At 43.5% G+C, this 23,659-nt stretch overlaps 1 protein-coding gene across 1 annotated transcript; it reads right to left on the bottom strand.

Annotated features, from left to right (window-relative positions):
* Nucleotides 1-4,028: 4,028 nt before the first annotated feature.
* On the bottom strand, nucleotides 4,029-9,332 carry GCNT3 (glucosaminyl (N-acetyl) transferase 3, mucin type). The gene is made up of 3 exons (XM_079913526.1): nucleotides 8,623-9,332; nucleotides 7,448-7,616; nucleotides 4,029-5,915 (listed from the first exon to the last, which is right to left on the bottom strand). The coding sequence occupies exon 3, from the start codon at nucleotides 5,862-5,864 to the stop codon at nucleotides 4,542-4,544; it is 1,323 nt and encodes a 440-aa protein (XP_079769652.1). The 5' UTR covers nucleotides 5,865-5,915; nucleotides 7,448-7,616; nucleotides 8,623-9,332; the 3' UTR covers nucleotides 4,029-4,541.
* Between the last annotated feature and the right edge of the window lie 14,327 nt (nucleotides 9,333-23,659).

The following is a 23,659-nucleotide window of genomic DNA, read 5'->3' on the forward strand; positions in this document are numbered from 1 at the left end:
CCCCATTGCCACCGCTAGACCCCTAACCGTGGGTGGGTCCCGCTGGGTGTAGGAACTCCTCCCCTCCCCCAGCCGCCCCTCAGGGATGCCGGTCCGGGAGGTCCGGCTTTTACTTTTGCTCCCCCTTCCCTCCCTCCCACTCCCTCAGGACCCGCGGCTGGAGGGGGCCTCGGTGGGCAGAGGATCAGGCCCGGTATCTCAGCAGGCTCCCAGGGGCCCAAGTGGGCAGGGGAAACCTGTCCACACTCCCTTTTGATCCTCTGCCCTCCCAGTGGTCCCCCAATTTCCCCCTTCGGGCATGGGATCCCTTCGTGTCCCCCAGCCGCCCCTCAGGGGCGCCAGTCCCGTACCGCCTCCACTTCTCCTCCCCCCTCACTCCCCCCCACGCCCCATGTCCTACCTGGTCACTGTGGATTCCTCCTGACCCCTTAGGTGTCCGTGGTCCCCCACTGGTGCCTGGCAGGTGCCCTAGTTGTACAGAGATGCGAATTCTGCATCCTCCTAGTCCGCCATCTTGACTCCACCATCCTCTGCATTTTGGAGAGCCCTCAGAACTCATTTGGGAGGCTCTTTTTTTTCTATTTCTGCCACTCCTTTGGGACTCTCATCCAGTTTCATGGGTTTACATATAAGCTGATGAATACCATATAAGTGTCTCCAGTCTAGACCTCTCTCCTGAACCCAGATTCCTGTCACATTCATCTCCTCAACATCTCTACTCAGATGTCTAATAGGCATCTCCAATTTAACATGTTCAAAATCAACCCCCTGATCTTCCCCTAAGAAACCACTCTTTCACAGTGTTCCTCTCTTGGTTAACGGTAACTCTGTCCTTCTAACTTATCATCAGAACAAAAGCCCTGGAGTCATTCTTGACTCCTCCATTGCTCTCATAAACAAATTCAATCTGTCAGCAAACTCTCAGACTGAACCTTCAAAACATTTCCAGAATCTGACCACTTTCACCATTTCTACTGCTCGTGCTGAGATTAGTACCATAGCCTCCTAACGAGCCTCCCTGCTCCCACCCCTACCTCCCAACAAGTCTGTCCTCAACGCAGCATTAAAATGTTAGTCAGATCACGTCAGCCCGCTGCTCAAAACCTGCCAGGGGCCTATAATATCTCTCAGAGAAGACAAAGTCCATGTAATGGGGCACAAAGGTCTTTACAATATATCCTCCTCCCCTGTATTCTTAGGTCTTTTCCCCGTCCTTTACTCTGCTCCGTTTACACCAGCTTCCTTGCTGTTCCTCAAACGTGGCAGGTGTGGTCGTGCTTCAGTGCTGAGCAAGTCTTTCCTCTTGGCCTAGAATGCTCTTCCCGCATTTATCCTCACGGATCATTCCTTCATCTCCTTCAAATGTTGACTCAAATGTCACCTTTTCATTAAGGGCCTCCCTGACCACACTATTTAAGATTTTCCTCCCCACTCCACTCTCCTAAGGTCTCATTCACTTCCTTCAATTTCTCTCCAGCACTCGTCTCCTCCTAATATACATATACATTACTTATCCGTTTGTAGTTGTTTTCCCACTGGTATGCACATACCAACATGAGCATGGGGATTCCTGTTTTGTTGACTGCACTATCCCCAGTGTCAAAAGCAATACCTGGTAAATAGTTAGAGCTTACTTAATATCTGTGGAGTGAATGAAAGTTATTTCATCGCTCATACACTCAAGCGTCACAGAGGTGGGAACAATCTTTGTGATGACGGACCGACTAAGGGGAAGAAGTAAGAATAGGTATTCAGTTCAATTGAAGGACTTAAGGCAGGCAATGGATTTAATTATTCTTTCCATTTTTTAACTGAAATACTTCTTCTCCTCAAATAAATTATATCTTCTGTTGCCAGACAGGGTTAACTGTTCTTCCTTTCTTAACTTTTCGCTCAGTCAAGAAAAGAGCAAAGATTACAATAGGCAGAGTGTGCAACAAAAACTATAGTTATTAAAACAACACTTATCGGGACTTCCCTGGTGGTCCAGTGGTAAAGAATCCACCTTGCAATGCAGGGGATGCGGGTTCAATCCCTGGTCCGGGAACTAGGATCCCACATGCCGTGAGGCAGCTAGGCCGGCGTGCCACAGCTACTGAGCTCGCGCACCTCAACTGGAGAGCCTGCGTGCAGCAAACTACAGAGCCCACGCACTCTGGAACCCGCACGCCACAACTACAGAGCCCATGCGCCCTGGAGCCTGTGTGCCACAACTAGAGAAGAGAAAACCCGCACGCCACAACTAGAAAAAAGCCCACACACCTCAACAAAGAGCCTGCACACCACAATGAATGATCCTGTGTGCCGCAACTAAGACCCAACACAGTTGAAATTAAAAATAAAAAAAATCATTTACCAACAGGCCACAAATCAAAAATAAAGAGGAAACTCAAACCTTGAGAATATAAACATAGTTGCTCAATTCTTTAATGAGATTTTTCCTTTCCAGAGAAAGGGTACAGAAACAGATATGACTCAGAGGGAAGGAAAAATCAACAGATGTGTTGGTTTAATTGTACGGTTTCTAAAATACACTCACCAAATGAGGGAGAAAATTGACCCTTCTGATAAGAAGACCTTAGGTTTTTTTATTAAATAAAGAGCACTTCCTATTCACCTTTGAATGTATTTCTAGAGGAAATTTCAATGCTTGGAGAACCTGTTCCCCCAAAATGACAAGTTCACATTTTAATCTTTTTAACGTATTTATATAAAACCTTATTTATTTCACGTGAAAATTTAAAGAGGAAGTTGACTATGAAGCCAAAAACCCACGTTCTTTTCTCAGAACACATGCACTCGGAAACTTTTCTGCCCCCTTGCAGCCCTCTCAGAGGAGGACCAAGGACAGTCACAAAGGCTAGCAGGTGGAGAGGTTCACAACCACCACTGCTAGGGACAGACCTTACAGGGCTCATCTGTGGAGCACCAGCTGTTCATTAGTCATCCCCATGATGGGGCTGAGAGCAAAGTGAAGAGGACTCAATGTGACAGTGCAGGTAAGTTGGTGGTGGCAATGCCCATTACCAAAGGAGTACAACCTTACAAAAAGCAATCACTAACTTAGAAAAGTCACTGTACCAGACACAGTGAGAGCTATGTCAGAGTACATGGGTTGCAGGGAAAGTTGGTTGTGAGAGAACACTTGATTAACTGAATCAAGATCAGGAAAGAAACACACTAATGACATCACGACATATTAATGGGAACATCATTCAAATGTCACAAATTAACTGGAATATAGATCACTTTTGCAGAGCAGATTGTATGCAGAAGGCCAGCTCTACCATATACAAGATATGCTTATCTGTTTATGAGGTATCCTTTTCCCATCACAGAAGAATATAACAGCTAATTGCCTTCCAATTACCTGACAATTATCTCTAGCTTTAGAAAGGAAACTATTTCGCCAGGTAACATTTGTTAGGCAGGCGGATGGAAGTGTGGGGCAGAGAACACATGTACACACACACACACACACACACACACAACTGTCTCCCCACACGGAAATGTATAAGCCACAGAACTATGAACAGTGACCATTCCATTCACATACTTAAATAAGAGTTTTGACTCAAGACGCATAAAGATAGAATAACCAGACCTAGTTTATTCTTGTTATCTAACATAATTATTAATATTACAGCACCCACCCACCCCCAAATAAAATGTGTTCCAGTTTTGACAATAAATTATACGGTGACCTTACTTAATGGCAACTACCATCTTTCTCATGGAACGTTAAGCTTTGGTTGTGAAGCTTGCAAAATTAGTGCTGTAATTTTCCCATAAGGGTATGGAGGGTCATATTGGTTAAATCACCCTGCCTTTTCCCTTACAGAAAAGTCATGAATCTGGCGATGTTAACAAAGTGAGGAGGGCTTTCAATAATGAAAGAGTCAGCTGTGTTCCTCTATATTCTTTTGCATCTGCCATTTATACAGCTTGCCATGATCATTCCGGAACAATGGGGATTCTCTTGCTAGCCACCAGGGATTTTAAATGTCACCGATAGTTATGAGAAAACGTCTCAGAGTTTTATCTTATCTCTGGCTTACTAGACAAAGAGTAGAGTCAGGGATTTGAATCAGAAGCTCTTTATTTTGAAGCTAATAGTACAAAATACAAGGCCTTTTTTCCCTCAAAGTCCCCTCCCTACTACCAAGCATCTCCAAAGAGTGGAATTGGAGTGGCATCTCCAAAGAGTGAAAAAGCCAATACCAAGAATTGAACTAAAATCCAGGGTCTCCTGCCACACTTCCCTCCCTTATTCATCCAAAGAGCTGGTTCTTATTCCCAACTCGGTGGGAAAGTCAGTGGAGAAGCTATTGGAAGTGAGGTGAGGACACAACAGTGTTCACCCAGGGCAGCAATTTGCGAGGCAACAAATCTACTCATCACACTCCAAGAGCAGCCCCCTGACCCAGGGAGATGCCACGGATTCCAGAGCCCTGCTCTCCCACCCCACACTGTCCCAGCATGTTCTGGGCACGTCTGTACATGTTCCTGCCCCCTGGGTAGCAATCCTCTCACGGTGTATCTCAGAGTTCAGTCCCATAGATGGCCTTATAACGTAAATACTCTTCTAAACACTGCAGAACATTATCATCCACCTTTGGGTCAAACTTGTTCGCCAAGAGGTGATGACTCTGAAGAATCCAGTGCAGGTCCCCAGCCCCATAAATGCAGACAGCCCGCTGGTGGATTCCAGAGCAAGGTGCATAAGGCGCCCCCATACTGACGTCTCCCTCGTGGAACTGCCATTTGACCAGCCTGGCAATGGCGGTCATGTCTGAGATGTGAAACTTCGGGTGGTAGGGGACAGAGCCAGGCATCCACGGTGCACGCTGAAGGGTGGCCCAGAGGTGTTCATCAGGGCTATAGGTGTCTTTTGCCCATTCGATCAGTCGTTGGGATTTGGGGTTCTCTAAGACATGTTGGACAAAGGCTCGAGAAGCCACAAAATAGGCATTCCCTGTGAACACGGGTAAGTTATCAGGGGGAGGGTCCTTCATCTTGCTGGTTAGGTGCAATGTGTCTGTCACCTCATAGTGGTATTTCCAGCGAGACTTTTTGTACTCAGTAGGTATCTCGGACTCCATACTGTTCTTCCCATTCAACATCTTGAGGGCCAGGACCGTCTCAGCATTGGTCTTTATAGGAAAATCTGTCCCACATGTATTCAGTAAGTATTTCCAAGGCACCGAGCTCTGGAGCAAGTCTTCCATACAGTTCAGGTCAGCCTGCACCCTGGACCAGGAGGCGTAAACCACTCGGACCAACTTACTGGCCATGAAGACATTTGGGAAGCAGGAAATAATGGCCCTGACTGCCTCTTTGAAAGTTTCTGGGGACTTCTCATCCACATGGACGCAGTATATGTTCTGAGGGGCATACACAGCTCGCAGCAGCCGTTCAAAGTTTTCAATCTTCTCATGGACCACCACAGAGTATGCGATGGGGAAGTCTAACTCTTCTTTGCTCAGTGGGAACTGTATGAACTTCCTTTGGGACTTAAACTGCTCACAATCTCTGGTCATGTTGAGGTAATCGGTGTCTGTGAAAGGCTCCCGCTTCTTCTTGACCTCCAGATTGTCCAGGAGAGCCTTGACCACTGCTTCCTGGTCCCCTCGGGTGACCCCAGAACAGTTGATGGATCTCTTTGCTGGCAGCTTCAGGGACTTGTACAAGATGTCCCTACAGCGCTGGCTTTGAAAGTCCCTGGATTCCAGATCCAGGGAATCTATGTCACATTTTAACCTGAGAGAAAGTCTCAGAGCAACAACGGCCAGCAGCATATAGCAGCCCAGGGCCCACAGGTGATGCCCCCTGCAGAGTTTCTTCTTCCACCCAATCATCTTCATGGAATGGGAGATCGGTAGAGTTTGGGCACAGGGAAGGAGGAGGATGAAATCCTTGGACAGAACACAATGCCTTCAGTTACAAACTAACCTGGAACATGCTCAAGGAACATCAAGTTCAACTCCAAAGTGATGGCAAAAACAGGTTTCTTCTCTAGACAAATACCCTCAGTCAAGTCCTGCCTAGGAACTTCATGCACCCAGCTCACTGATGGAGGTCTATAGCCTGACACTACAAACCAGCTGATCATGCTGGCACTGGAATCAGGATCTGGGTCCACCTCCACCTCAGGAGAGAGTAAGGGAAGCAGAGAGCTAAGTACCTGTTGCTGTAGAGCTGTAATTAATAAGAGGAACTCCCCACCCTTCCTTTTTCCTTCTTCCCTCCAAACCTTACCACCCTGTTTCTAACATAGCTCTTAACTGGGGGATAGAATTTCTGATCGGTCTAGAGAGAAAATCCATGAAATTCAAACTCTCAGCTTCAGTTCTAGAAATGTCCTTTTAAAAGATAAAGTAGGGCTTCCCTGGTGGCGCAGTGGTTGAGAGTCCGCCTGCCGATGCAGGGGACACGGGTTCGTGCCCTGGTCCGGGAAGATCCCACATGCCGCGGAGCGGCTGGGCCCGTGAGCCATGGCCGCTGAGCCTGCGCGTCCGGAGCCTGCGCTCCGCAACGGGAGAGGCCACAACAGTGAGAGGCCCGCGTACCACAAAAAAAAAAAAAAAAAAAGATAAAGTACAGTTCTTGCTCTTATTTGGCAGTTCATATTTTAGGATGCTTTCACCACATATAATTCATTGGTTAGCTGTAGCATCTAGCCACGCTTTAAAGAAAATGTTCTTAAACAAGTACAAAAAATTGGATGTAATTCCAAAAATACATTGTAATCATACAGATAACTCTCAGTCTATCCAAATTTAAAATATATCCACACAGAGACACACAAAGCTATGCATATGCAATATTTAATGAGAACTTTCTTTGAGCCAGAAATTTCTTTACATTTTCCCATTGAATCTTTACAACATGCCTAAAACATAGTAATATTAGGCCTCTTTTATAGAGAGGAAAACGGAAGCTAAATAACTTGCCAAATGTCATATACATTATAGGAAGCAAATCTGGGACTCTTCCATACTCCCTCTTCCCCCCAATCTTTTTTTTGGGAGGGGGCGTGTGTCTGTAAGCCTAATACTTGTTCCTCCAAACCACAGCTACCTTTTAAATACAATACAGGGTACCTAAAACTACTATGTAAAAAACAGATAAACAACAAAGTCCTACTATATAGCACAGGGAACTACATTCAATATCCTGTGATAAACCATAATGGAAAAGAATATGAAGAAGTATGTATATCTGAATCACTAAGGGTACTTAGTACCAACAAAGAAAACCAGATAGTATAGGGGAAAAAATAATCCCCAAAAGGAGAAAAAGAGGAACAAAATGTGACATATCCTTCCGGCAATAATTCTTTTCCCTTGTCGCAATCTTGTTCAAAGCATAAGACTGTATCCTCTTTAGTAATAACTTATGGGAATCTAAAGAGGATGAAAAAATGAAAAGTAAAGAAAACTCTCACCTTTAATAGCTTCCTTCTTATTTAGGGAAGATCTTTTTCCCAAGGGAAGATCTGTTGGGTTCCATGGAAGCAAATGTGAACACCATGTCTCTTCTTTCTTCAGCCTCTCCAAAACATATTTTCTAACATTCATAGGATGTCCAAGAAACTGTGTCAGACTCCTTAATCTCTGCAAAGTAAAGAGCAGCAGGTGGCTCTGTCACTGACCTTCTAGCTTCCTGCTCTCAGATAAGAGAGCCAGCTCAGATATATCATTCAGGAGCATATTCTCAAGAACAAGTCATTCAGGGAGGTGAGCAAGCAGGAAAAACATGCTGGCAATGCGTAAGAAGGCAAGCAGCTATTTCATCCAGAATAGCCCAGTTTGTACTCATGTTCTCCTGCCACAAAACCACTCATAAAAACTTGTCAATACTCATACAAGAACTTGAAAGCTTTTTTCCCCCTTAACAAGGAACCGTGGAAACACACAGGTATGCCCCTATCTTCTTTTGGCCTGGAGTTCAAATATCTCTCCTCTTATGTTCCCTGAATACTCCCTGAATTTCACTGAAGAGTGAAGCAATAAAAATGACCTTCAAGGATTATTTTTTTTGTTCTTTTACTTTAAAGGAAAAGTCAGTGAAAAACAGACTTTGCTCTTCCATGGCAACTACTCAAAAAAAAATTAATTTGTCTGTCTTTCCATGACTGTTAATAATTTGTAAGTTGGAGAAATATCCTCGGGGCTCCAGACTGTAGATCTCCATCACTAATGTCTGTGAGTCTAGGGTTCCTGACAGTCTGAACAAGGCTAACACTAAGGGTGGTTGGACTTCAGTGAGCACCCCATGGGTGGTTTTGGCAATACAGTGTGAAAACTTACTTCTTCAAAACTGCTGCCATTGTTTGCCACTGTTTGCCTCTCCCCATCACCCCCAAAGCACCCCTCCAAATATGCAGCATTCCTGGCCAAATATTTGAAATAACAAATTTAATAATTTTACATAAAGAACTTAACCAGGTATCAAGTTAAGTAGATAACGGAAAGCAGGGGGAGGGGTAGATGATGCTAAATTATTAAGGAAGTAACAATTGCTGTAAGTAGCTACCACCCCTAGGCTGGAAGAAGGAGGAAAATATTGGGGGATTATTGAGAATTTGGTAAGGGGATGCCAACAAGCGGAAACTCAGACCTCTGGTTGGTGCTGGGGTCTCTGAGCTCAGAGGAGGGCCTCCTAGGCTGAGATCCAGACCTCTCCTGAGGAGCCTGGTGTCTCTGTGCTCCGTTACTGTAAACTAGATTCAGTGCAGCTACATAGAGAGACCACAACTGCGAAGGAAAAGGGCGTTGACATAGTGACGCTCACAGAAGCAGGAAATATGTACGAAGCCAACAGGAAGTCCCGCCTCCAGTCTGTCTTCCTCCACCGCCCCCTATTGGCAGAGCCTAATAAGGGCCAGCTGGCAAAGCACAAACGTGATTTGCAGACTTCCCTCATCCAGCATCACAAAGCTGAGTCCAGGAGGGCAGGCTTCATCTGAAGACAACAGCTTAATAACGAAGATGAGTTAGCGTTGCCTTCCTCCTGCAAGAATTGTTTATGCAGCCCGCAACAAAGCACCGGGAATTTAGGTCTTTTCTTTTTTTGGACCTCCTCTGCCTGTTTCTGACTGTAGATGAAGACAGACCAATGGCACAGAGCCATATGGAGTCATGTGCGCCCGCTCTTTTATTGACCCCGCTCCACCGGCTCTGTCTTCTGTCAGCTTTGGTCACTCCGGGGCAAAAACGATTAAAGGATAAACACTTGCTCCAGTATCGGAATCTAGCAAAATCTTTCCAATTTGTTTATATCTTACTTCTCTTTGCTGGCCACCTCAAAGTCCCACCTTCTTTCCCATAAAAAAAATCAAAGAATCTCTCAATAGAGAGAAAATAATTTAAATGTTTGATTTTTAAGGTAACCAAAACAGGTATCCACTTTTATTTGCTAAATATATGCTAATGTAACATTAACAAATTGTGGATATATTTTGTTAAGATAATCTACATATGAGTAACACCAAATGGGTAGTAGTTATGGGCACACCTAGGCTTTGGCAGGAGAGAGCTGGGTCTGAATCCTAGCCCTGCTACTTTCTAGCTGTGTGACCATGGGAAAATTCTGTAATCCCTCTGTGCTTCAGTGATTTCCTTGGTATAACTGGGGCTAATACTAAATAGCTATTTTATAGGATTGCTGTGAAGATTAAACAAGATAACACATATTGGGGCTTCCCTCGTGGCGAAGTGGTTGAGAGTCCGCCTGCCGATGCAGGGGACACAGGTTCATGCCCCGGTCCGGGAAGATCCCACACGCCGCGGAGCAGCTGGTCCCGTGAGCCGTGGCCGCTGAGCCTGCGCGTCCGGAGCCTGTGCTCCGCAACGGGAGAGGCCCGCATACCGCAAAAAAAAAAAAAAAAAAAAGGTAACACATATGGGAGACTTAAAACCTGGCATATGCAGGCCCTGGCCCTTAACTACTGTTAAGTAGTCTCCAGTACCAGCCCACAGAGGCCATTTTGCTCACAGAATAGCTCAAGGAGGGTACAAATAGTGTTAATTCTGGATCAAGGAAAAGTATTGATGCTGGTGATGTGGGTAGATACGGGAAGAGACCTGGAATTGTCCCCTTCTCTGTGCTCTGGAAAGAGGCTCAGTTTAAGTGGTCAGTGTTAGCAGTGCAGAGGGGAGAGGTGAGCTGCAGCTGACCCCAGGGAAGTGCAAGAGAGGAAACAGAATAGCTGGAGAGAGGCACAGGAAGATCAGGAGCCAGGTAAGCCGCAGAGATCACAAAGCAGCAGATTCCACACCTTAACTCCATGCTGGCCATAAAGACAAGGTGGGGACCAGGCAAGTTTCAAGGTCTAGGAGCCCAGACCTAAGGAATGAATCCCTTCATGAGGGTTTCTTTTAGCCCTGCTGAGGCCCAACAGCGCCAGGTGAGCCTGGGGGCAAATGTGTCCAAGGGTCCAGGATTACATGAAGATACTTACAAGTCCCAAGCACTGAAAATGATGAGGGCACTCAGCTCCCTCAAGTACTGAGAATAAAAGCAACATTAAACCTGATAATAAGTATAAGCCTAACACAGTCCAGAGTTCCCACAATGAGTACTGCTATGGTGTCGTTCCTGAAATAGCAGACTTTTCCCGCTCAGACCCCTCAATCCTTTTCTCCTAATCATGAGTTTAGTCTGATTATTGGGCAGATAGTTTTGCCTCCTTCTGCTATCTTGAACTGTAAATCCCTGTATGTCTGTGAAATGGTCTAAGCGTTCCAATAATGGGGAGACTAAGCCAGGCTCATCAGGGTGGATCTGAAAGAATCCAGTGGAGTTTGGTGTTAACATCGATGGAGGTACAGGGGACCCTGCAATCCCAACAAGAGGGTCAGAGGAAGGCCCAGGCAACAGGGATCCGACCTTTTTTTTTTTTTTTTTTTTTTTTTGCGGTACGCGGGCCTCTCACTGTTGCTGCCTCTCCCGTTGCAGAGCACAGGCTCCGGACGCGCAGGCTCAGCAGCCATGGCTCACGGGCCCAGCCGCTCCACGGCATGTGGGATCTTCGGGGCATGGCCGCTGAGCCTGCGCGTCCGGAGCCTGTGCTACGCAGCGGGAGAGGCCACAGCAGTGAGAGGCCCGCGTACCACAAAAAAAAACAAACCTCACTCATCCTCATTGTGGTGTCCTGATCCCAAGGGCAAAGGCCATTTCTAACTCAGCTCTGCCTCCTTAGAGCAGCTAGCATGAGAACTTCCAAGTGACAGATGCACCAGGAATGTTTCCTGAATGAACAGCTTCCCCAGGGTCCCTGAGAGGTCCTCTAAGTACTGGAGTCTTGAAACCCTGGCTTACTAATAGTTACTGGAATTGATGTATGGAGGTGCCCTCCAATTGTCCACAAAAGTACAATGCCACGGAGCTGAAACCAATTGAAATCCAAACAGCGTTAATGGGATTAATTTTGTTGAAGAAACTTCCTCAAAAGTAACCTCCCAAAAATGAGATTTAACTAAGAGATTAAGGTACCTCCTACTGAGTCATTAGAAAGTAACCTTTTAAAGGGAACTAGTAACAAATGGCATGTAACATGACACTCTTTCATTCGTTCAGTCAGTTTAACATTGATTGAGGAAGCTGCTAAATTTTCAATGTTAGAGATACCAAGTGGATTAAGACAGTCCCTACTCTCAAGGTGCTCACAGTCCTGTGTGGGAGAAATGTTTGCATATGGATTATAATGCCATGTATGAGTGCAAAAAAAGACACGTGTTGGATACAATGGAGGTCCAGAGGTTAAAACTAAAAAGGGAATGGTTAGCAATACAAGTGCGAACAAATGAGTGTAGGTCTGAATGAAACCTAGGAAAAAAAGATTAAGAATTTGTCTGGGTGCCTCTTGTACTGCCTAGGGAAGGATCTTGGCTAATGGCTACAAGAGGAACAGATATTGTGGGTTAAAGAAAATGTCCCTTTATGGCAGCCATTTGGAAAAAGAATGTTAGATCTCTACCCCATGCTATAAACATAAATAAATTTCAGATTAAAACTAAAAAGAAAAAACAGTTCTAAAATTCCAGAAAATGTACAGAATACTTTAATGATACTAGGTTGGGAAGATATTTTTACTATTACACCAAAACCTGAAAATTATAAACAAAAAAGAAATAGATTTGACTATGAAGAAACCATAAATAAAATTACAATTAAAAGTATAAAAAGGGGACTTCTGGGAAAGCTCCTTAAAAGGGAGAGGCTAAGCCCTTCTTCCCTTCCTTCTTTTACTATCATGAATGCAGATGTAATGGTTGGAGCTCCAGCAGCTATCTAGGACCTGGAGGCAACAATGAGAAAGGAAGTCATGAGCTGAAAGACAGTCATACCATACAGCCACTTCACCAGTTCTAGACTGCCTACTTCTGGGTTTCATTTATATAAGAAAGAAACAAATTTCTGCCTTATACAGCCACTACTTTTTCAGGTCTCTTACATGAGTCACAAATTCTTAACCCATGCAGAAGCTGTTTCCTAATTCAGGGACATTTAGACACATAGGTATGAAAAAGGCATAGGTTTCAGGGAAGTAAAAAGAAGTTAGTCTGACGCCTGCAGAGTACAGAAGAGGAGATCTAATTCCCATTCTCTCTACCACCACTTCTCCCATCCCCATACCACCACCACCACTGTTTGTGTCTTATTTAAAAACACATTTCAGGAAAAAGTCTGGAAAGGAATGCACTAAAATATTAAGCACGGTATTCTGGGTTGTGTGATTGCTACTGGTTTTCCGTTTCCTTTTTTTTGTCTCATCAGTTTCTAGAATGCACAGGTATTATATATTTTTTAATTTTTTTAAAAAAAGCTATTTTAGAATCATCTTAGGAAGCAAAACAAAATAATGCCTTCCACTATTTACAATAGCCAAGACATGGAAGCAACCTAAATGTCCATTGACAGAGGAATGGATAAAAAAGATGTGGTATATATTTATACAATGGAATACTACTCAGCCATAAAGAAAGGATGAAATAATGCCATTTGCAGCAACATGGATGGACCTAGAGATTATCATACCAAGTGAAGTCAGTCAGAAAGAGAAAGATAAATACTATATGATATCACTTATATGTGAAATCTACAATATGGTACAAGTGAACTTATTTACAAAACAGAAACAGACTCACAGACATAGAAAACAAACTTATGGTTACCAAAGGGCAAACGGGGTGGGGGAGAGATAAATTAGGAGTTTGGGATTAGCAGATACAATCAACTATATATAAAATAGATAAACAACAAGGTCCTACTGTATAGCAAAGGGAACTATATTCTGTATCCTATAATAAACCATAATTTAAAAATGAAAAAAATATATATATACATATATGAATCGTATTTTATATATATATATATATATGTGACATATCACGTATATATATACTGAATCACTGCTGTATACCAGAAACTAACGTAACGTTGTAAATCAACTATTCTTCAATAAAAAAAAATCATGCTGTCTTTGATTGCAGAAGTCAACCATGATTTTACCTCTTTTCAGGTCTATGTGAACAGATCTAGTCTTTATTTTGGGGGGGAAAGTAGGATCGTGTGCATGTGTGTATGTCTAGCTGGATACTAATAGAAGTACCTTTTTAATGAATGCAAAACTGGAAGTTTTTATAATGAGAGCAACTTAAACAAGATAATTGAAATACTTGCACCACCTCACACTCACAGAATGCCACTTCACTTACTCATATGATCTTTTAAAGGAAAATGACCGCCATGCCAACTAATATGAAAATATAAAAATGTATTAAATGACAAAACAACACACGGTACATCTTAGTTCTATTTTCTTGGTCTTAAAAAACAGAATAGAAATAAGGAAACTACCTGCTCTTCATGCCATCCTTCTGGATAGCACGTGAAGAAAGTATTTCTAGGGTAGGGCCCTCTCTAGGCTGTCTTAGCCCATAAGGTCCCATCATCTGTGTACACTCTGGACCCCTAGAAGGTTTCACGTGTGTGGTTATGGTCATTGCCATCTTTCAGGCATAGACCATTGAGACAACATACTGGGCCCCAGGCAGAGAGAATCTCCCTTCTTGGGTGGGGAGCAGATGGAAAGGTGAGGGGGGGAGTGCAGGCCTGTAGGAACCAGTGGCGTCTAGGACTTCTCTCCAACCCACACCTACCAGTCAGGAAGGCAGAACGGATTCCTGAGCAACTGAGAGGCCAAAGAGACTGAACTTGGTCCTCGGTACCTCTCAAGCCCTCAAATACTGTAGTTCCAGCTCATCAGAGATGAGCTTTGTCTTTTTTTCTTTTTACCTTTTTTTTTTAAATTGAAGTCTAGTTGATTTACAATGTTGTGTTAATTTCAGGTGCACAGCACAGTGATTCGGTTTTATATATAGATGCATGTATGTGTACATATATGTCTATTCCTTTTCAGATTCTTTTCCCTTATAGGTTATTACAAAATATTGCATAATGAGCTTTGTCTTTGCCCTGACCAGCAAAGCTCGGCTGCAGCCCACATCTGGCCTGGGTATGTACCTGCTTCCCGTAGTTGGTAGTGGACGTGAGTCCATGGCGTAACGGTTGTGGAATTTAAGAACTCGAGCGAAAATTCTATCTCCCTTTATCCTTGGGAAGCTCCTGGACCCTCTCCTGGCCTCTGTTAGCTCATCCATACTAACAGGTATGCATTGGTAAACAAGTGCCATGCAAATATCACCATGGAGGAGCTCCCAGTTTGGTAGGAAGAGCAATCAACAAGCAGGGACAATAAAGTTTGCAAAGTACCAAGGGTACTCGTACCAAGTAGACATAAAGCTCTGTGGGAAAGTGGGATCCCTGGAAGACATCCTGGAGGAGGTGGCATTTAGGCTAATACTTGATGGGTAAAGAGATCAGTCAGGCAAATAGTAGGGGTAGAGGAAACAGCCAGGCTGAAGGTCCACCTTAGTCGCCTTATCCTCAAAATCATGATACCTGTGCTCAGGGATTTCTCCTGCTTTACTTTCAATTCCTGGAAATAACAAGGCTCAATCTCAGCTCTGGACTTTGACCCCGGCTGTTCTGTCCACCCAGAGGGAACGACCACCTCTGCCTCCTCTAGGTCTCAGCTTGGCTGTGGCTTCCCCGGGCAGCCTCCCCTGACCCTCCAAGCCTGGGTTGGAGGGCCCCCCATCCTTGCTCTCTTAACATCCTGAAACATTACCTCATCATAGTATTTCCCACACTCTATTCTCCACTGTGTCATAAATGCCTTCAGTTACAAGGACTGTGCTTTCTGGTCCACCTTTTAATCCCTAGTACCTTGCAAATAATAATCATCAGCATAGACTGAGACATATTGTGTGCCGGGCACCATCTTAAGCACTTTACATTTAACTCTCACAACAAATCCTGTAAGGCACAGAGACACTGAATAACTTACCCGAGACTACACAACTAGTAGGTGGCAGGGCCAGAATTTGTACCCTGATGTCTGGCCCGGCTCCCACCCCCTTATCACCTCTGCACGCCAGCTGCCCACACTAGGAGTACAATTCCTAGCCAGGCTGCCTCTCCTGGGATAGTTCTAGCTCAGCCTCTGCCTCTCCCTAACTGGGAAGCCACCTAGGATGCAGCCTGTACCTTCACTGGGCCTCAGTTTCGCCACCCATGATGGAAGGTAGAGTGGATCATGTGTAAGGGAAGAAATTAACCTGCCCGAGAAGAGCGCCATGTGATGGGTTCACACTTAGGCAATCCCATTTCAGAGTCACTTTACTTAACCTCACTCACTGCCTCAGGTGCACAACGAAAATTTGTGCAATTAGTGAGTGAGCAGGTGATTGAGTGGCTGAACCCTGACCCTCTCTGAAGGGACGGAGGATCACTGAACCTATTAAGAGCTATTAATCCAGCAACCTAATTATTGACTCATGGTATCTTTGTAGGAATCTTCTAGAAGAATGCATATCAACAGCAGTCAAAATATATTATTCTAATGATGATGCAAAAAACTGGATTGTTTTACCTGCCCTTTTGAATCTTGCTTTTTCTCTTTACAATACACATTGAAAGTCATTCAATGTCAGTACATTTTTATCTATGTAAATGAAGTTATTTCCAACACATTTTCAATTATAAAAATTGCTCCATTAGGGCTTCCCTGGTGGCGCAGTGGTTGAGAGGCCGCCTGCCGATGCAGGGGACACGGGTTCGTGCCCCGGTCCGGGAAGATCCCACATGCTGCGGAGCGGCTGGGCCCGTGAGCCATGGCCGCTGAGCCTGCGCATCCGGAGCCTGTGCTCCGCAACGGGAGAGGCCACACAACGAGAGGCCCGCGTACCACAAAAAAAAAAAAAAAAAAAAAAAAAAAAATTGCTCCATTAAAAATTATAGTTTTGTACATTTGTTATTTTTATAGAATAATTTATTCTATAAAAATAACTCCTAATAATGTATTAGAAGAATAATTTCTAGGTCAAAGATGCAGATTTAAAATTGTTTAATTGGCACTACCCAAAAGGTTTCACCCACTTTAACCATAAAAGTACCTGTTCCCCTCATCATCACCTGGTATTATCTTTCATTTTTTTGTCTTTTCCACAATCAATAGATGACAAATGATAGCCTACTATGATTTTCGTCTACTTTTCTTTGATTATTAGTAAGCTTGGGCTTCTTTTCATGTTTTTGGCCATTTGCATTTTTTTTTTTTTTTTTTTTGGCCATGCCTTGTGGCTTGCAGGGTCTTAGTTCCCCAACCAGGGATTGAACCCAGGCCCCAACAGTGAAACCATCAAGTCCTAACCACTGGACCACCAAGGAATTCCCTACATTTCTTTTCAAATTTCTTTCCTGTTGATTTTTTCTAACCATTTTTCTATTGGATTGTTAGTTTTTCTTATTCATTTGTGAGAGCTCTTTGAATTTATCAGTTAATTATCCTTTGTTCTGGTTTTGGAGGTATTTCACCCCAGTGTGTTGTTTGACTTTGATTATGTTTTATGGGGTTCTTTCCAAGGCACAACATTTGATACGTAGAAGTTTTGCGGTTACTTTATGTAGTTAAATTTATCTATCTTTTCCCTTTGGCTTCCAAAATTCATATAATCCTTGGAAAGCCCAATTCCACTCCAGGGTCATACAAATGTTCACCCACACTTTCTTTTAAAAAATGTTCTGCGATTGGCTACAGTTAAACTTTGGATCCATCTGGAATATATTTTGATGTATGGAATGAAATAGTCAAGGCAATGATTATGCTAGGACCGAACAGCTATGCTTTGAAAACAAGCTATGAACCTTTTGGCTTGGCACTTCAGGAAAAAGCCAAACACCAATGAATGGAGGGAGGAGCGGGCATGGGGACCTAAGGACACAGTGCTGGCTTGAAGGGGAGGCGTCACTAAGTTCCAAAAATGCATTCTATTTTGATTATGTAAACACCAGTCAGTGATTTTGAAAAAACCACACAATGCTGGCGATTTTGGAGGGGAAATCAGAACCTGGCTAAAGAAAGAGAGAGCAAACAAACTAAATCGTAGCTGGTATTACACATGGGACTGTATTACCTCTATTAGGGACCATCTAATCTTGGCTACATCCTGAGTGGCAGAGCCCAGATAACTCAGGTGTTATTTAAATATTTTTGTGGGCTCTAATCATGACCCCGATTGCAAGAAAGTGGATATGATGTGTACTGCGATCTAGGCAATCGCGCAAAGATAAACGGCATGTAACACAAAGCTGACTCAATTATAGTTGTAGGGGAAAAGTTTAAGGGACTAACTCACTTACTGGTTCCCTGTGGGAGAACCACAAAAAGGAGAGGTTAGAAGGTGGTATTCGTGGAGGAAGAGAGAAGTAGCACTGGGAGGCCAGAGGGCTGGAAGAAAGCAGAAACAGACCGTGGGAGGCAAAAAAAACCAATTAATTATGGGAGTATCAGGATAAACCAGCCACATGATCCAATGAGTGGCGGAAGAAGGAAGCCAGCCCTTTCTGTTGTAAAAGTGGGCAAGATACTAAAGCCAAAGGAAACGGGTCAGGACGGCTCTGGGAGGTGCTGATTGAAGCCAGAAAAGCTTGGATTAATTGGCACTCCCTTCTCCATGCCCATTAATGGAAATACTTTCTGCCCTGTACTTTGCAGTGGAAGTGACGGGGGAACAGGGAATAGCTGGGATTTATGCACAAAGCCAGTTTCCAGAGACTGTCCCAGCACGTTCAACCTGATTACTAACCTCTTCAAAATGATTCCCCTCCCTCCCTGTGTGACTTTAACTGGGTCTCTGTTTCCTCACTGTGTGGGAACCCTAACTCTAAACCTTAACCCTAACCCCTAACCCTGAATCTGAAAGACCAGCTTTTTCACAGCAGCACTATCTACAATATCCAAGACATGGAAACACAACCTAAATGTCCATGGACAGGTGAATTGATAAAGAAGATGTAGTACATATACATAATGGAATATCACTCAGCAATCAAAAAGAATGAAATAATCCTGTTTGCAGCAACATGGATGGACTTGGAGATTATCATCCTAAGTGAAATCAGTCAGAAAGAGAAAGACAAATACCATATGACGTCACATATATGTGAAATCTAAAATACAATACAAATCAACATATCTGTGAAAAAAAACAGACTCACGGACATAAAGAACAGACTGTGGTTGCCAAGGGGGAAGGGGAAGGGGGTGGGGGAGGGAAGGAGTGGGAGTTTGGGATTAGCAGATGCAAACTACTGTATACAGGATGGATAAACAAGGTCCACTGCATAGCACAGGGACCTATATTCAACATCCTATGACAAACCATAATGGAAAAGAATACGAAAACATATATATATGTATAACTGAGTCACTTTTCTGTACACCAGAAATTGACACAATATTGTAAATCAAGTATACTTCAATAAAATTTAAAAAAAGAAAAAGAAAAAAAGAAATTCTGTGTTCCTGCTGCCTGTTTGTCTTTGTCCTACAAACATCATGTCAGAGCCACAGTTCAAAAATCCTTATTTGGAGGTGGATCTTACCAGGGATGGAAGGAAGGGGCAGAAGACTGGCAGTGAGGAAGCCTGTGGGGGGCAGATATTACAGTGGTCAAGTGGATATGATGAGGGTCCAAGCAGGTGGGTGGCTGGTCGATGTGGAGAGCAAGAGGAGAGGGCTGTGAGGGACAGGAAGAACGTAAAAGCACCAGAGAGAGACATCTGAGAAGGCTTGGGAACCCAATCTGAAAGCTAGGAGCCTTCTGGCCCAAAGTGCACAGTGGCAACCCCAGATCATAGGACTGCCAGGAAAAGTAACCATGCTGAAGCATAACTTTCCCTAAAGTTAAAAAACCACGCTCCCCAAATATACACTGAACGTGCATCACATGCTCAGCTCACTACTTAATGGACGCAGTAAGATGGTAAATCTGGTTCCAAGAGCATTTTGCGAAACTGACTATTTGTACGCACTTATACAGGAAGGTTAGAGTCAAGTTTCTAGTGTAGATGTACTACTGGTTAACGCCCTACAAGATAATACAAAACCATACCATTTGGAATCTCCCTTCTACTGGGGAAAAATTATTTGCTTCTCAACAGAGTAAGATCTGCAAATTGAGAAGTAACTTGACTGAGTGTGAGCCCTTAACAGCAAACAGCAAATGTTCAATAGCAAATAACAAATGTTCATTCTTCTACATCTGTGGTTCTCAAACAGGGGCAATTTTGCCTCCCAGGGGACATTTGGCATTATCTGGAGACACTTTTGGCCACAACTCAGCCAGGAATAGGGAGTGGGGAGAGGGATGGCATCTAGTAAGAAGAGGCCAGTGATGCTGCTGGACACGCCACAGCACACAGGCCAAGCCCCACGCAAAGAAGTATCCTGCCCAAAAGGTCAGTAGAGTGAAGGTAAGAAGTCCTGCCCCAGATAATGAACGAGCCTGCAGGTAAGCTTCTCAAAGAATGCCCTTGTGTGGGACTTCCCTGGTGGTCCAGTGGTTAGGACTCTGTGCTTCCACCGCAGGGGGCACGGGTTCGATCCCTGGTCAGGGAACTAAGATCCCGCATGCCGTGCAGCATGGCCAAAAAAAAAAAAAAGAATACCTTTGTGCAAAGATATGCTGCCCCCCTCTTTTTCTTATTTCCAAGTTCTAAATAATCTTTCTTAATAGTAATCGTCAACCATCTGCCTTTAAAGGAAAGTAGACTTCTTTTTACGAATATTTCACCTGAGTATGTTAAAAAGGTTTCTAATTTACCTGAAGGACATCAGAAAAATTCAGTTAAACAGCACACCCCTTCCCAGTTACTGAGCCTTTTGTCTTATTAAGATCTTACTACAGTTGCTGTCCAAAGACTATGGGATTTTTCCAGGGAGCATGCAAACGCCTGGAAGTTTCTTCAAAACAAGAATATCCAACCCCCCAGAAAAGCAACAACCAAAAAGATGTGCTGATATCACCGGGAGAAGTTGGCAGCAGGGCAGAAGCATAGTCACAGGAAGTACAGCTGGGAAAAGACAGAGGCTGATGACCCCTCCGCTGTCCCAGCTGGGACACATCTCCTTCCTCTCTGTTCCTGCTCCAGCCCCATTGTTCCAAACCTTGGCCAACTCTACCGTCTACCCAGGTACCCAGGCCAGACTTTGCGATGACGCCTCAGCTTCCTCTTCTTTCCCTCCCATCTACAGGAATTCGCGCATTCAGTAAGGCATTTATGGATGGAGCAATGACTCCCAGGCACCAAGTATATACAGAGCAGTAGGCACAACGGTCTTGCAGCAGATCGCCAAGGCCCTCGGATTCTTCCTTGATTAACTCTCCATTCTCACCACCCTCCTTTCTTGCCTTTAAGCTCTGTAGCTGCAGCCTCTTAAATTATTCCCCTGCCCGAGCCTAGCCTCTCCTGTTTTCAGATTATCACCTTGAAACACAGCTCTGCCCGTACAGCTCCCCTGCCAAAAACAACTTTGAACTTCCCTTTGCTCAGGGAATGGGCTCAAAGAATAAAATCCAGACACCTTTGCACAGCAACCAGGTTCCTTCATACTTAACCCACCTTGCTCAGACACTACTGCCAAAAGCAGCATTCATGGCTCCCAGGACAGATGGCAGGCTTTCCCACGCCCATGCCTTTCTTTCTGCATCCTCATTTTTGTCAATTCCCTCATCCGCAGGTTATCAAAATGTACCAATTAACATATCCGTCATGCTAGATAAATACTTGCCGGCCCCCAAATAAATATTCCTAGTGTGAGAAGACAATTTATGATCATCGACAGCATGTCTGTAGGTTAACAACACATTTTAAAAGGTTTTTCATTTAAAAAAATAAATGTTGCTACTTTAACAGATTCAAAGGTAGAGTTTTAAAAACCTAAATATGAGGAGTAAATTCTCTGGAAAAAAGATTCATCAAGGGAAGCAAGTTCCTAAAATTCTCGTTAGGAAATTTTCACAAAGAACATTTATCATTTCAATATTGCATACAAGGGTGTTCTTGGTGGACCAAACGTGGGCTTATCTCAAGACATAACAGATTTCTAGAGAATACAGGCAGATATTAGACCATGAGTTAGGTGATCAGATAATGCGCTTTGGAAACAAGTATGTGGGTCAGAGAGGACTCGTGAAAGAGGTCACTTCTAGGCTGAGACCTAATGTTTGTTTCTTTTAATTTTTTTCATTTTGTTTTATAAGCAGAAAGCTAATTAAGACTGGATTGTCCAGTTCAAAACCTGAACCTCTTTTAGCACTTGTCACAATGCAGCACAGAGAGTCATTTAATCTCTGGCCTTGCACCCCACTACCTCACTCCTTTGGCCTGTCACCTTGTTGCAGATAAAGATTGCATCTTACTCATTTTGTATCCCCAGGACCTAGGATTGTGGCTAGTATTTGTGCCAAACAAATGTTGTTGGAACAGACTGGAATGGAAAATGAAATCATGTGGTTATATTGGTGAACAAATTCAATTAATAAGTGATTGATTCACCTATAATGGAAAAGAATCTGAAAAGGAATGCGTGTGTGTGTATATATATGTATATGTGTGTGTGTATATATATATATATATATATATATATATAACTGAATCGCTTTGCTGTACACCGGAAACATCATAAATCTGCTATACTTCAATTAAAAAGAATGAGATCCATTCAGTCCAATCATTGCATTGACTTCCCTTTTCTCCACTGAAGTGAACTTACCAAGCCAACCCTTCCACAGGCAATTGCCACTTAAAACACTCTATAGCACAGCTGGCCCAGAATGGAGACTGGTTAAATAAACCTACATATCTACCTTCTCTTTCTCAAGTGCTACGTATGAATCCCAGAAATGAACAAGGAGGCAGTAAATATTTATTGGTGTGTGAGAGGCTGAACTCACACAGCAGTTGAAAGGTATGCAGGGCTGGGCATTTAACCATACCTCTCTCATTTCAGGGAAAACTAGCTGAGTTTGAAGTTATCCGGCTGACCTTTGAACAACACAGGTTTGAACTGCACAGGTCCGCTTCTCCGTGGACTTTTTTTTTCAGTAAATACAAACTACAGTACTCCACGATCTGTGGTTGGCTGAATCCATGGACGTGGAAGTGCAGATACGGAGGGCTGACTGTAAAGTTATATGTACTTGGATTTTTGACTGCATGGGGGTCAGCGCCTCTAACCCTTGTGTTGTCCAAGGGTCAACTGTAGTTTGAATGCATGTGAAATGTTTCAGATTGGACTAGTAATAATACATAAAAAGGACTCTCTAGGTGTGGTTGACCAGGTGAATCGTCAGACCAGGTGGGATCCCATCCTGTGCTGCTTGTACCCAAGCTGCCCCTAAGACCTAGGGTGGAGGACACAAAGGCATCTCAAGAAGGAAGTGACAAGCAGAAACGTCTCACGTGGAAGCTTGAAACTCCCTTTCATCTTTTCCTAAGCACCGCCTTTCTTCATATAAGATTCCGTTGATTAAAAGATACATCGTTTTTTTATGAGCCACTGAGGAAGAACAAATGCCACAACAAATAAAGCTGGACACGAAGCTTTTTGGTCATTTATTTATTTATTTTCATATCACATTTTAGTGATGTGAAAATAAAGGTAATTTTTAAATTTTAATTCATAACACAATCACAGAGCACTTAGCTCTCTTAATGAACATACTTCTCATACTCCAGGGAATTTTAAAAATCTCTCAGTTCAATTACAAAATGCTCAGTGAGATTCAGTCATACTGACTGCTTGTTCTATATTCCAAGGGTAAATAATACATTAGTGCTAACATATATATATGGAATCTAAAGACAAAAAATGGTTCTGAAGAACCTAGGGGCAAGACAGGAATAAAGACGCAGATGTGGAGAATGGACTTGAGGACACAAGGAGGGGGAAGGGTAAGCTGGGGCAAAGTGAGAGAGTGGCATGGACATATATACACTACCAAACGTAAAATAGATAGCTAGTGGGAAGCAGCCGCATAGCACAGGGAGATCAGCTCAGTGCTCTGTGATCACCTAGAGGGGTGGGATAGGGAGGGTGGGAGGGAGGGAGACGCAAGAGGGAAGAGATATGGGAACATATGTATATGTATAACTGATTCACTTTGTTATAAAGCAGAAACTAACACACCATTGTAAAGCAATTATATTCCAACAAAGATGTTAAAAAATAAAATAATCAGGA

Source organism: Stenella coeruleoalba, assembly GCF_951394435.1.
Source record: "Stenella coeruleoalba genome assembly, chromosome: 2".
In the NCBI taxonomy this organism is placed as follows: domain Eukaryota; kingdom Metazoa; phylum Chordata; class Mammalia; order Artiodactyla; family Delphinidae; genus Stenella; species Stenella coeruleoalba.

What these genes read in the sequence shown, in the direction of transcription:
- GCNT3 (XM_079913526.1), bottom strand. Translation starts at nt 5,864, where the DNA reads ATGAAGATGATTGGGTGGAAGAAGAAACTCTGCAGGGGGCATCACCTG.